The sequence below is a fragment of the Macrotis lagotis genome, chromosome X, assembly GCF_037893015.1.
Source record: "Macrotis lagotis isolate mMagLag1 chromosome X, bilby.v1.9.chrom.fasta, whole genome shotgun sequence".
In the NCBI taxonomy this organism is placed as follows: domain Eukaryota; kingdom Metazoa; phylum Chordata; class Mammalia; order Peramelemorphia; family Peramelidae; genus Macrotis; species Macrotis lagotis.
In genome coordinates this window covers 559215573-559231115 of record NC_133666.1, presented here as the reverse complement: position 1 = coordinate 559231115, position 15543 = coordinate 559215573, and the positions used below count along the sequence as shown (strand labels likewise).

The 15543-nt window shown below is 38.5% G+C and overlaps 1 protein-coding gene across 3 annotated transcripts in view; it reads right to left on the bottom strand.

Moving 5' to 3' along the window:
* Window positions 1-14815, bottom strand: part of FZD6 (frizzled class receptor 6) — a 61183-nt gene extending 46368 nt beyond the window's left edge. Inside the window, exons 1-2 of one of the 3 annotated variants that reach the window (XM_074200901.1) lie at window positions 14742-14815; window positions 13501-13834 (exon numbers count right to left, since the gene is read on the bottom strand). In XM_074200901.1, the coding sequence (XP_074057002.1) occupies window positions 13501-13686 (186 nt within the window). In that variant the 5' untranslated portion in view covers window positions 13687-13834; window positions 14742-14815. The other 2 variants (XM_074200900.1, XM_074200902.1) reach the window with 2 other exon arrangements.
* Window positions 14816-15543: the final 728 nt, after the last annotated feature.

Sequence of the window (15543 nt, the reverse complement as noted above, 5' to 3'; positions counted from 1 at the left end):
CACAGCAAAGATATAGTGATTCCCTGTGTTCTGTAGACTGTTCCCTTTCTCCATTTGGAAATGTGTTTGGTCAGCAGGGCAAGGTGAGGTGACTCATGATTTTCCAACATCCACCAAGTGTAAAGGGACTGAAAGAGAGAGGCACCTTTTATGTCCCCAGGTAACCAGGAAAACATGTCAACACAGGTAGAGACTACCTGGAAACTGTGTAAGGAAAGTATAACTTGAACCTTCCCCCTTCCTCCCCTGGTCAATCAAGTATTATCTTCACCTCCTTTTAGGGAAAATTTAGCAAGGAGGGAGAAACCCTGGTCCTAACAAAGGAGAATATCCTAATAGGTAAAAATGGATAAAAATTTCACTAGCAGCATTATTTATGGAACTAAAAGTTGGAAATAACATTATTGGGAAATTAATGAAAAAATATAGCATAAAAGTGTAATGCTTTATTATTGTACCATTAAAGAATGTGAAATAGGAAAAATTCAAAGAAATACTAGGAGACTTGTGAAATTACAATGAGGAATGCACGACCAAAAGAACATTCAAAGTGGCTGCCACAATGTAACACAAAAGCAACATTATTCTAATACTTCAAAGTAAGGAATTTCAATGTAGGTACTTCTTATAATGACACAGATTGTAATCCAGTCATTCTATGGCACTTTTGTCTACATATTCTAAAAAAAATTAGTTAAAGAAAGTCCATTTATTTAACTGGGAGATTCTTTTCATTTTCCTGTGACTTTAAGGATACTACTGGAGCACATGAGTTGTCCCCAAGTTATCCTTCAATCTCTGTGACCAGGTCATAATCTCTTTCAACACTAAATTAATACTAAAAGGCAACAAAATTGTATTAAAATATAAAGACAATGTTAGTACCATACTCCCAAAACTAAAGGATACATCCCTTTTAACTATTAATAATACTTTAAACTGTTTTTTTCTGGGAATTTGGTTTTTAAAAACATTTGTTCTGGTATATGATGGGAAATATATCAAAATGTGCTAATATATTTCTTTTTAAAAATGTAAGGAATCTGAAAATATATGTACATACATATACATACATACACACACACACACACACACACACACACACATATATATATATATATAAAAGAAGATGTAATTTTATGAACAGCATTGCCTCACAAAACAAACAAAAAAAAAAGCACATAAAAAGCCAAATCATCCTGGAAGCTTTTCCAAATTAAACCACTAAGGTCACAAAAACCTGTGAAATAAATGAACTCTGCCAGTGTGTCAAAAAAGTGAATCTCATGGTATATGGAATCATTTCATCTGCCCTCTAACATATCTCAGTCCCTATTATGTATATAATAAGGCAATAGTACTCAAGAAAGTAAAATTGGAAAGAGTGGCTGTACCCAATCAAATAAACTTGTAGAAATCCATGCTAGAACTCACAACTGAGGTCTTCAAATGACAAATGAATGGTTGCTTGTTGAAGATGTTACATAGTAGAACTTCAATTAGATAAGGGTTGGATTAAACAGCTCTGAGATTCTTTCTAATTTGAGATTTTGTGAGAATTTTAGAAACACTTAAGAACCCATTTTCAAAGTCTCTTATGGAAGGGATATTAAAGAATATAAAACATCAAGGATAGTATTGCTAAAAATAGGCAACTAATAAGTTGACATCATTGACCTTTAAGCTAATTTTTTTATCTTCATAAAATCTTTTTTCTTTTTTGTATTTAATATTTATTTATTCTCATTTTGTACAAATAATGTTTTTTATACATTAATAAAATATTTTTGTTTAAGAGTAAACTAAATACCCCCTCCCCCCCCAAAAAAATATAGACTTCACTTGAGCAATAAAGTAAAGGGGAGAGAAAAAAATTGAAATTAAAAAGGAAAAAAAATAATAGTAATAATTGTAGGTATGGCCAGGTGGTGCAATGGACAGAGCACCAGCCCTGGAACCAGGAGCACCTGAGCCCATATCTGGCCCCATATACCCAACAATCACCCAGCTGTGTGACATGCAAGCCACCCCAACCCCACTGACCTGCAAAAACCAAAAAAAAAAAAGAAAAAAAACCCCAAATATAATAAAATAGTAATAATAGTAGGGGTGGCTAGGTGGCAGACAGAGCATTGGCCCTTGGGTCAGGAGCACCCAAGTCCAAATCTGGCCTCAGACACCCAATGATCACCCTGCTATGCAGCCCCAGGCAGGCCACCCAGCCTCATTTGTTCTGCATCCACCCAAAATAATAATAATAATAATAATAATAATAATAATAATAATAATAATGAAAAAATGTGCTTCAGTCTTTGTTTCAACACCAACAACTCTGTCGTGGGTGGATCACATTCTTTATGATAAGTCTATCGCCAAAGTTACTTCCATATTTATTCACCATTGCCATTGCTGATTGCAACTCCCTCCTTTTCTATTTCTCCACTACCATGTACTATTATTTTCTCTCTCTCCTTTCACTCTGACTATGCTGTAGGGTAGCTGAGTTGCACAGCAGACAGATCCCTGGTCCTGCGGCCAAGAGGCTCCGAGCCCCCATACCACCCCTTAGGCCCAGCATCCACCTGGCCCTATGGTCCCAGACAGGCCATCCACTCCCAGCCCCTTGGAAGAAGTAAAAAAGAAAATGTGTTATTATCTGACCACTCTCCCCCCATAGTCCATCCTCTCCTCCATCACTCACATCCCCCCCCTTCCCCCTGTCACCCCCCCTCTCCTTCTTACTCCAGATGCCTATACCCCATTGAGTATATATGCTGTTTCCTCTCCTAGCCACCTCTGATGAGAGCAAAGATTCCTTCATTCCCCCTTGCCTTCCCCCCCCTTCCATATCATTGCATTAGCTCATTGTAATAAAGAAAAATCTTATTATATGAAATATCTTGGCCTACTCCCCCTCTCTTTTTTTCTTTCTCCCATTACATTTCCATTTTTTCTATTGACTCCATTTTTACACCATATTTTATCTTCAAATTCAGCTTTCTCCTGTGCTTCAAATATAAAAGCTCCTTCTACCTGCTCTATTAACTGGGAAGGTTCATATGAGTATTATCAGTGTCATTTTTCTATCCAAGAATACATGCAGTTAATCATCATTAAGTCCCTCATATTTTCCCCTTCTCCTCCACTCTCTATGCTTCACCTGAGTCCTGTATTTGAAGATCAAACCTTCTGTTCAGCTCTGGCCATTCCAACAGGAACATTTGAAATTCCCCTGGTTCATTGAAAGTCCATCTTTTTCCCTGGAAGAGGACATTCAGTTTGGCTGGGTAGTTGATTCTTGGTTGCATTCTAAACTCTTTTGCTTTCTGGTATATTATATTCCAAGCCCTACTAGCTTTTAATGTAGTTGCTGCTAAGTCCTGTGTGATCCTGATTGCAGCTCCACGATATTTGAATTGTGTCCTTCTGGCTGCTTGTAATATTTTCTCTTTGATTTGGGAGTTCTGGAACTTGGCTATAATATTCCTAGGGGTTGGTTTTTTGGGATCTCTTTCTTGGGGGGGGGGTGGATTCTCTCCATTTCTATTTTGCCCTCCACTTCTAGGATATCAGGGCAATTTTCCTGTAGTAATTCTTTGAAAATGATGTCAAGGCTCTTTTCTTGATCATGACTTTCAGGTATTCCAATAAGTTTTAAATTATCTTTCCTAAATCTGTTTTCCATGTCAGTTGTTTTTTCAATGAGATGTTTCACTTTTCTTCTAATTTTTCATTTTTTTTGGTTTTGAAGTATTGATTCCTGATTTCTCATAAACTCATCAATCTCCCTGAGTTCTATTCTTTGTCTGAAAGATTTGTTTTCCTCAGAGTTTTCTTATCTCTTTTTCCATCTGGCCAATTTTGCTTTTTTTCTTTTGCAAGGCAAACGGGGTTAAGTGGCTTGCCCAAGGCCACACAGCTAGGTAATTATTAAGTGTCTGAGACCCAGTTTTGCTTTTTAAAGCATTCTCCTCAATAACTTTTTTGAACTGTTTTATCCATTTGACTTAAGCTGGTTTTTAGCATGCTATTTTCTTCAGCATTTTTTTGGATTTCCTTGACTATGCTGCTGACTTCATTTTCTTGTTTTTCCTGCATCTCTCTCATTTCTTTTCCCAGTTTTTCTTCTAACTCCCTCATTTGATTTTCAAAGTCTTTTTTGAGCTCTGTCATAGCCTGAGCCCAATTTCTGGGGTTTTTTTTGGAGTCTTTAGATGCAGGAGCTTGTGCTTCCTCATCTTCAGACTGAGTGTTTTGATCCTTCTTGGGCTCATATGCAAAATATTTCTCAATGGTGTTCCTCTTGTTTCTCTGCTTGCTCATATTCCCAGCCTAAGCCTGTTTTGGGGGTACTTCCTGAGCTCTGGGGACACTCCCAGGATCTCAGTGTGTGAGGCTCTGTCCTCCCTCCTGGTATGTGAATGACCATATGCGCCCCCCTCTGCCACAGGGCTGAAGTGGGGGGGGGCTGCTGTTCTATTGGGGGGGCCTAGACTGCGATCAGGATCTGAATGTGGTCAGATTCCCCAGAGTCCTGTTCCAGGGGCAGAGGACAGAGTTTTGCAGTCTCTCTTCACTCCCCTCCCTAGGTTCAATGGGCTCATGCCCTGGGGGCTCCTGCTTACTGGCTCTGCCTGCTTATGTTTCCTGGAACTGGGCTTTGGTGGCCAAGCTGTTTGCTGTGTGCCCTGAGGGCTGGGCTTCACATGCTCACTGTGGCAGAGGTCCCCCGCCCTGTTCCCCCAATTTGTGCCCAGTGCTCCCTGGGGCATAGCTCAGGAAACCCCCGCTGCTGCCACAGCTCCCAGTGCCCTGGGGCTGCCTCCGGGAGGCTGAAGTTCTTTCGCTCTGGCGGGCCACCCCTCCAACCCTGGGGAGCAGAGCCTTCCTGCTCTTTTCCAGGTTACCTTGAGTAGGAGAACTGCCTCACTGGGTCCCTCTGTGGGTTCTGTCTCTTGAAAATTTAATTAGAGTCCTTAGTTTATAGTTTTTATGAGAGAGCGCCTAGGAGAGTTCCTCTCTTGTCGCCATCTTGGCAATGCCTCCCTCATAAAATCTTTGGGAACAACCTGAACTGATGAAATTTTTGAGAAGGAAATAGGCTTTCAGCTAATTCTATATGGAAAATTATATATTCAGTCACACTATTGACAAATTTATGAAATACATAATTAAACTCTTTCTCAATGAATCTGATGTAATATTTATTTAACACTTTCTATGTGCAAGGCATTTTGGGAGACACTGAGGATACAAAGCAAAAAAAACCCCAAATTCCAAATTATTTCTGCCCTCAAGGGGCTTACATTCTACTAGAATAAAATATGTCCATGAGTAAGTAGCGCAAGTAAAATTGAAGGAGAGGTGTTAACAATTGGAAAATCAAGGAAGGTTGTCCAAAGGAAACAACATCCAAATTAAACTTAGAAAGAAGAGTTACTAAACAGATAAGTGGTACATTTCAGGAAGAGGGGATGGTTTGTGAAATGCACAGAGATGAGAGACAATATCAAGTTTGGTTAATAGAGAATTCTTTCAGTATCCTAGGTCTAGTAACTTCAAATGCTCTCTTACTAATTCTCTACTTATCTTATGAATTCTAATTATTCATTTTAGTTCTTTTGTGGGGGAGGGGTCAGACCAGTGCAAAAATCACTCCTCTTTGGTAGAAAAAAATTAAGAAATAAGTAGGTTTAAAATTCAGGGATATTCACGTTGTGATAGAAGTGGGATGTTTTCATGAAAAATTGGCACATAGAAATTATATGCACTGACAAAGCTCCCTCCAAAGCCCCGTTCAGGTGCTACCTCCTCCATGGAGACTGGCCCAACTGAGCTGAAAGGATCTTTCTGTCCTCCTATTTTCTTGTAGTACTTGTCTTGCTCTCTCCATTTGTCCTATATACATTCATCTAGTATTCCTCTTGTCTGTGTACAAATTAGATGATAAATTCTTTCCTATTAGGGAATGTGTTATTTTCATCTGTGTGCTCAGCACCCAGCCTTATATATATAGAAAGTATTTAAAACAGCCATATCAAAAATGAATTACTTCAAGGGAAGTTGGAAAAAATTAAACATTTCCTTTGGTGTCCAAGACCCTTTTTCTTTATAACAGGATGAATACACAAGGAACTCCTAAGGATAGAGTCCTAACAAAGAACCTTGAAAGAAGTTTAAAGATCTGGGAAAATATAACTTATTTCTGAAAAGAAAGATGAAAATCAGGGTAGAAGTGTATCATGTAAAACAAATGATTCAAAATTAAATAGTGGATACTACAAACTGCAGTTTATGAAAAATGAGAGCTGCACTTTGTTTATTATGGTCATCAAGGCCTTTCATAAGGTGGTGATGATGAGGCTATAAGTCAGTGACTTCCAGGAATACTCTAATTCCATTATAATTGCCTAGAGTAGCCTACTTTTATTCCAAAAAAAAAATTCAATTCAGTAAAATCCTGATTACACAACAGAATTTTGACAAGCTATCAAACTGAACTTTTAATGAGGATAAAGACAGCTAATATTTATGCAGTGTCTGCTATACACCAGGCATGGTGCTAGGCCCTTAACCCAAATTACCTCATTTTGATACTCACAAGAAGCCTGGGAGGTAGATGCTATCATCACCTCCATTTTATAGTTAAGGAAAATGAGGCACAGATCTCCCAAGTGACTAGTACAGGGTCATACAGTTTGTGTCAGAGGCTGAATTTGAACTCAGATCTTCCTGACTCCTGGCCTGGAGTTCAATAAAACAGCTACATAATATAGTCCAAAGAACACTTTTTTTAAATCAGAAGACCTTGGTTTTAGTGTTGATTTTTATTTTCATTTAATGTCAGTTAATTCCTCTGTGGTTATATAAAATGGAGACAATTATTCATTTCAAAGTTTGAAAAGTATTCTGATCATAATGACCTTCTAAGGTATTTATTCAAGAATTATTATTGCTATTTTATAAATGAGGAAAGTTACTTTTCTGCCATATAATGCCACAGAAGCAAGTCAATAATACTTTGCCCTATTTATGAATACTTCTGAAAAAAAAGCACTTTGTAAATGACAAAGCATTACATAAACATTTAAAAATAATAGAAAATTAACCTGAATATACTATAGGAACTTAGAAGCAAGAAGATAAAGTCAATTACTTCATAAAATATAAAAAAGACCTTTTGATTCATTTTCCAGGTAACAATCCTTTATATTTGATTCTCTTCCTTTTAGATGAAGCATTATAAAATGCTTTATAAATTTTAAAATAAATACAAATATCAGCTCTTGGTATTACCAGTATCATTGAATGCAATTCTATTCTGCTAAAATAAGTTCTTATCTACTACATAGGCATTTTTATTTAGCTTTATAAAACAGGACAGTTTTTTCCTTAGATTCAAACTCAGTAATGATAGAAATAGTAAAGTTTATAGTTTCAATGTTTTAAACTCTTATAATTTTTAAATGTCAAGATTTCCAGATACTGAACTCTTTAGTTTCTCAACAATTAATATTACCTGCTAACATATACTGTTTTAAGCAACTTCCTCCAAGAGTTGCTATATCAATTTTCAGATGTCTCTATTGAACCTGTCTTGTTCCATTGGGAAACTAAAAATCATTCAATTGAACAAGCATTCATTCCTGTGTGAAAGGCATTAATCTAGGTACTGAACATACTGAAACAGACAAAACAATCCTGGCTTTCAAGGAAATGAGGGGAAAGTGGGAGAGGTGCATATAACATCTACTTTGTCCAGTCATTTTTCAGTTGTGTCTAACTCTTCATGACCCCATTTAGAATTTTCTTGGGAAAGATACTAGTGTAGTCTGCCATTTCTTTCTCCAACTCATTTTGCAGATGAGGAAACTGAGGCAAACAGTGTTAATTGCCAAGGTCACACAGCTAGAAAGTATCTGAGACTAGATTTGAATTCAGGAAGACTCATCTTCCCGACTCCAGATCAGCACTTTTAACAGCCGAATAATCCAACTACCCAGGTACAAAGAATATACAAAGTGAAGAAGAAATTGGGTGTCAACTTGGCAGGGTAGATCAGGAGTCAGTCCCTTTTTATGAAATTATACTTGAGCAATAACTTAAGGAGCTGAAGATTCCAAATTCTGTTGCTGTGTATGAAGGTTTGGGGGGGAAAGTTAGGAGAGATGGCAGCAGGAGCAGAATCCATTAGATTTTGTAACAAAGTGACTTATAAAAATTTAAGAATTGCTGACCAATAGAGAACTTTTTTTGTCTCATTACTTTTTTCTTCCTCCACCTCTTTATAAAAATGGAAATGGACATGGAAACAATACATTGTTTCTGCATAATATATTAACAGGTGGAAAGGAAAAGGAAGGTTTTTTACTCATTTCCCTTTAGAATTCAAAAAAAAAAAGGTAGAGTCACCACATGCTGTTCCAACACAATACATAGCTTTGCTTTTGCCCAGGTTTATATGAAAGCAATTCACCCCCCCCTAAAAAAAGTTCCTGTTTCCATTTTTCCTATTTCAGTTTCAGCCTTCTCCGGAAGAGATCATAATTTCCCTTGGGAGGCTAGCCTCAGAATTTGAGAAACAATGCTCTAGAGAACAAGAACAAGCAAAAATGGACACAATGGAAAACCAGCAGCCATTTGTTTTTTTTAACTTAGATAATTAGCCTGTGCAAAATAGCCTTTAAAAGCCAAACCGTACATCAGCAACACATATTAATTCTTTGTAATACAAAATTGGGAGATTAATATCAAGGTGGAAGATTTAATGCTTGTTTCCCACCCACAGAATTGCTACAAGGAATAGGCCTAAATGATATTCCACCTTTTTGTTCTAATGATTTTTATGACTTTAAGTGACTATGGTGCTAACCTGGAGTCAGAAAGACCTGTTAAATCCTGCCTTTAATACTTAATAGCTGTGTGACCCTAGGCAAATCATTTTATTTTGTTAGTTTCTTCATCTGTTGAAAGAAGGTCTCCTTCCAGCTATAAATCTATGATCCTTATTTAGCTGTTAGGAATTCAATAGTGACTTGGAGGTGTAAAATCTAGCTGTTTATATATACATATATATATATAATATATATGTACATTTATATATATATAAAATTATATTTTCATTAAAATAACACAGACAAGGATAATATGGCACTAAAGGTTAGTAACATTACTGGGCTCTTTGTCCTATCTCAACTGAGAGAAAAGTGCTAGTATTTGAACAAAGAATTATCTGACTTGAGGCTAACAATGGACTAAATAATGTCCTCTCATCATCCCAAATACTTAAAAGCTAGTCAATAAGGGCTCTGAACAGTTTGGCAACCACATTTAGGGTTAGAATGGGAGTGAAGAGGAAGAACATAACACTAAACTGTAGTTCATTAGAACTAAAACAGGGAGATGCCTACATCCTAGATGTCAATCATTTGACATAGAAAAAGGGCATGGGCAAGAATGATTAGGAACAATGTTCTCAACTAAACTATTGAGACCTAGTATCTTTTTCTTAATAATACTGAAATTCTATTTATGTAGACTCTTATAGAAGGTGAGAGAGGAACAGGCAATAATCATTATAAACAAACTTACCTTTTGAGCCAAGGTTGCAGCCAGAAGATTTAATAGTTGGCAAAGACTTGTATCAACACACTCAATTTGAAACTATAATAATACTCCCTGCTCATCTGATAGAGTCAAGAGAGATAAAATGACATGGACACCATATAATAAGGTCTGGGAATGCTGGGTGATGGAAAGTGTTCCCATAAAAGACTTATAATTCTTAGACAATTTTGAAATTCTCTTCCATTCTAAATAGCCTTCTAAACACTTCAAAAAGCCATGGTTTCATAACAATGAGTACTACCTCCATTATTGCAGACTCTAATCCCTGCTGTAGTCAAATTTCATCACCTTGCAGGGAACATGGTGATGAACCTAAACAAACCCAATTATGTGCTGTCTTTCAAACAGCACATAATTTATCAGTGAGTCATATTTGAAATCCTTCTAGTTTAGATAGAACCTAACAGAACTTGGATTCTTCTGGAAAAGGTTAAAAAAAAAACCAAAACAGGGGAACCTCCATCCTACAGTACAAGGGGAAAGTATGAAAGTGGATAGGGGTGAAATATTTATTTAAAAAATTTTAAACAGAACAGGATTTTAAAACAGAATTTGAAAGTACAACAGGAGGGGTGGCTAGGTGGCGCAGTGGCTAAAGCACTGGCCCTGGAGTCAGGAGTACCTGGGTTCAAATCCGGTCTCAGACACTTAATAATTACCTAGCTGTGTGGCCTTGGGCAAGCCACTTAACCCCATTTGCCTTGCAAAAAAAAAAAAAAGAAAAAAGAAAAGAAAGTACAACAGGAAGGAACAGGACAGGATTTTAAAAAAATTAACAAGGACAAATAAACTAAATTGAAAAGATAAAGTGTAATAAGGAGATATGCAATGTCCTACACTTAAGTATTTTAAAAATCAACTATATAAATACAGAATGGTAGGCATGGCTAGATAACAACTAAATTTTTTAATAACAATTAAAACCTTCCAACCTGCAGTAAGTTGAATCATGAGGCAACAAGTTCCCCATCCCTAGTGTTTAAAAAGAGGTTTGGTGATCATATGTTGGCAATTTTGTATACAAGTGCAAGATTAGACAAGATAATATCTCTAACAGGCCTTTCACCTTTAAAAGTCTATAATTCTAAATATTCCCTGCTTTGTCTCCAGGTGGTCATGCCAAAACTTGCCTTAGTAAATTCCATATAAAACTCTTCTGGGTACAAAAATCTAATGGGAAATGATTTTTTAAAAAAGTATAAACTGAAGCAAACAAAATTAAAGTAACAAGGGCAAGTGGTATGCCTAACATACAAGGGAAGTCACAATATTGGGCAGAAAAGATGTACCCTTTCGATAGCCTCAAAATTTGCTAAGATTAAAAAAAATGACTAATGCTGATTATTTTTTTAAAGTAGCAAATGATTAAATAACATTTCACAAAGAAAGTTAACTGTTAGATATAGGTAAATGGTAAAACAAAGACTAGTTCCTATTACCTTACTATTGTAGCTATTTAGTAGCTTACATATCTTTTAAAATACATTTCTGGAAAAATGTCACATTTGTATATTATTTTATGTCACATGGCCAATTTGAGTATTCAAATTTACATTAAAGGAAAGAATGAATTGTTTGTATAGTGCAAAAAAGCTTAAAAAGGTTAGATAAAATATACAAGAGACTCTTAGAAAATAGGATATCAAAAATGCCTAGAGATACTTGAAGGTCTAGTTTTCATACAAAGAATAATTAAATATGATGCAATATAAGGATCATAGATGACGTAATTAAGAATGAAATCATTATTATTGAAGATGCCGTATTACTTTAAGAAGCTGAAATCTTTCATGTAATACAAATTCCATGCAATGCATGCACTAGTTAAAAACAAACTCTAGAGAGTAGATATGAATTTGTAGTACAGAAGCCTGAAAACTATTATTACGCAAATGAAGTTCAATATAGTATTTCAACTCATTTTTTTCCCTACAGAAAACAACCTTTCTTGTATTTTATTGCTTTCTTGATAAAAGTGATAAAAAATAGCACAGTCCCAATCAAAGTTTGATAAGCTTTCTAGATCTGGATAGTATGGCAAGAACCTGCTGCTACAGGTAACTCTTTATTTCCTCAATCTATCTACATTTGCATATCTCTAAATAAGAGGTTGGTAATAATGCGTGGCACCTAAGGCAACAGTTGTTACTACAACTCCCAAACCATAAGGTGTCTTCCCCTACCTACCCCCCCCACTTAAGAGTTAAGTTTGTTTTTTTTTCTTTTTTCCTAGATGGGCCTTATATTTTTCTTCTTCCTCTTGGCTCAATGGTTTAACTGTATTAGCAATATCTATACACATTGTTTAATCTAGAGTAAAAGAATTCCTAGAGAATCAAAGAACCCCTTTTTCCTTTCAGTTCTATCAGTTATTCATTCCCATTTCCCCAATGTCATATAAAGAATAGAGAATGGTGATTAGTGATAGATGGATAAATTGCACATGTATTATAAAGATATGTATTATATGCATATTTATTTTCTCAATCAGGAAAGGATTCATGTAGAAAAATGATATTTAATCAAGTCTGGAAAGAAATACATATCTAGGTTACAGACTCATCTAAACTTATTTCATAATTTAGTATTAAGTTTAGATTGAATTTTTATATTGTTCAAATTATCATTCAAATAAGTAGGGAAGTATATGTATACATGGATGCAAAAGACAACATAATGGATAGGGAATAAGCATCTGAATCAAGTTTAGGTTCAAATGCCTCCTTTAACTGCATTTTTGTTATGTGGCATATTTGTGATATTCAAATCATTTTTGATCTTAAAACACAGAGAAGGCCCTTACCTACACTGATAGAGGAAATCACCAGGAATACCCTCTGCTGAACAAATCAAAAGTTTGGTTAGAAAAAAGTATTATAAAAAAAGTATTATACAATGCATATATATGATCATAAGTATTTATTACATGTTTACTTTATGTTAGGTCTATGCTAAGCTTAGGCATACAAACACAAAAGTGAATCTATCCCTTTCTTCAAGGAGTTTATATTCTAATAGAAAAGCGAAATATAAGCGTAAAATAATATACAAAATAAGTATAGAAAAATATAAGAATAAAATAAATGCAAAAGGAGTAAGTAGGTGAATGGAGAATACACCTAAGCTCAAACTAGATGTGTGACCCCAGGCAAGTCATTTAATCTATTTGCCCCAGTTTCCTCAAAAGTAAAGTGGGGAATCATTCTAACAACTACTTTCCAAGATAAAATGAGAGAGAATATTTGTAAAAAAAAGTGCCTTTGCAGTGGGCCACACTGTACCTACAAGATAGTTTGTGAAGGGGTGCACTACCAGCTGAGGAGTTAGGATGGGATTCACACAGAAGGCAGCAATTGAGCTGCCTTGAAAGTCTTGAAAGAGACACTCATCTGCCTAGAGATTAAGAGTTAAATGTATGAGAATTTAGAACTTTTTCTTTATATTGTTTAAATTATTATCCAAACAAGAAGACTCGATTGACAGGTACATAGAACTGAGTACTTATAGTATCATGATTGGATAAAAAATGACTTTTTATGGAGTTAAAAAATTTTTGGTATAAAATTTGAAGATAATTAGATTCCATCAGAGAAGAGATATTTCACCACGTGACATTTCCAAACTGTTCACTGTTACAATTCTGTACAAGTATACTACCGTTTTTAAGTAAATCCTATGTCTGAAGTTTAAAAGTTTTTAATTTCTATTAAAGAAGAATTCTTAACTTTAAAAAAGGCACAGGATTCATTTAAATAAGCTAATTCCCATGTAAAAGTTAAACTATGCGGCATATACAAATTGAAAGTTACATCAATCTATTAAGTAAATAAATACCTCCACAAAATTTCAGTTCGAGAAAGAACAACAACTTACCTCCATTTCCAATGCGGCAATTGATTGATCATAATGTCCCATTAAATTAGGGAAAAATGTCATATTGTAGGCCATTTTCACACATTTGGGCACAGTAACTGGTTCACAGGTAAAGAAACTGTGACCTCTTATGAGAGGCAATGTTATCATACACATCACAAAATATCCGAAAGCTTCCATTGTCATCAAATTCCTGATTTCACCACATGGTCTGGAATGCTGTTATTTCGACCCTCTCGGGCAACATCGCCAAAAGTTTGCTCAAATCGCTCTTTTCCTTACTTTACCATCCTCTAGGGCGCTGTTTTACCGAAGTTGACTTCTTTATCGATAACTGTGAAACCAAACAACGACAAAATCATTCATTTTTGACACGATTTTCAATCCGGCTAGAAATGTCAACGTGCACTAAATTTAAAACTACTTCTACGCAACAACTTTCATTTCCAACGACCCGACTTTGAAGAAGGCGCATTGCTACTATCTTTGACAAAGAGTCATCGAACATCCTTGTCTTCTGGGGCGCACACACTCTGGAATTAGGCAGGCCAGTCTGGAGCAGGTAGGGATGGAGAGAGTGCGCTGGTGCTATCGCGGAAGAGCTGCGGCAGGGTAATGGCTCGGAAGTCAGCCAGTGCGCCTCCCGCATTTATTAATAAAAGTTAGGACCGAGGTCCGCACAGTTCCCAGAAAGGGCCGGGAAGGAGGGCTGGTCCTGCCAGGGGCCGCGGGGCCTCTCTCAGCATTAGGGAGGCAGTTTTCTTCTGGTTGAACCACTCACTAGAATTCCGGGCTTCCTTTGGAGAGGCCGCCGCCTCCCGCGCGGGACAACAAGGTGGGCACCTGGTGGGCGGGGGCGCTCATTCAGCTCCCAGCTCTGCCAGCTCCAGGGGGGACCAGGCTCATTTCTATCAGGGGGGCACTGCCCTGGGTGACCCGCCGGCTGCCCCCGGGGAAGGAGGGGAGTCCTCGCTCCCACCTGGCAGGAGGGAGGTGGGGCGCGCCCCGGGCCCAGGCCGCCCCCCCGGCCCCCTCCCACACCGCGCAGGGCGAGGCGGCCCCCGGTTTCGGGAGACTCTGGGCCGCCGGGCCCAGGCTCCCCCGGAGCAGCCCCGCCCCCGCCCCCCCGCAGGCTCCGCCGTTACCCGGACAACCGCCCCCCCCCCCCCGCCCCGCCGCCCGGGAAGGCCAGGCCGGACTCCGGGGGACGCCCGGGCCGGGCCGCGACGGCGCCTCCTTACCCGGGGCCCTCCTGCGCGGCCGCAGCGCCGCCGCCGCCGCCTGCCCTCGGGTCCCCGCGGCGGGAGCAAATGACTGCGGCTCCTGGCCGGAATCCCGGAGCGCGGGGCGCGAGAGCTGGGGAATCCCGCGAGACCGAGTCGGGGCCGGGCGAGCCGGAACAGGTCCGGGCTCGCGGCTCCGGGGCCGGAGGGGAAGCCCGGCCCGGCCCGGCCCGGCCCGCTCCCGGGGAGACCCACGCCCCGGGGACACGCGCGGCGGCGGAGTGCCGGGCGCGGGGGAGAGGCGCGCCCTCTTCCCACCTGTTCTCGAAAGAGTGGGCCGACTCCAGCGGCGGCGGGCCCCGGGCCTGCCGAGGCGCCAGCCCGGAGCGGCCTTGGAGCGTCTTCCCGGGCCGGGCCGGGGCTGGCCTGGGCCGGAGCTGCCCCTTGGGCCCAGGACACGAGCAGGGCCACGGAGGCGCCAGACCGGACTGCCTTTGCGTCGCGGATGCACTTCTCAAGTTCAATGTGTCAAATCTAAACTAATTCAATTTCATGTATTAATTTATTAATAATAAAATTATTAAATTGATTCATTGAAATTTAATTTAAAATTTAAGCTAATTAAAAAGATTTAAAATAACAAACATTTTTACTTAATGACTTCTTTTATGAAGTGTGGTATCATGCCCTAATTTATCTTTTTTACAAACTTCAATCTTCCTAAACAGAGTTTTATTTTTTTTTTTACGTTTTTGCAAGGCAAATGGGGTTAAGTGGCTTGCCCAAGGCCACACAGCTAGGTAATTATTAAGTGTCTGAG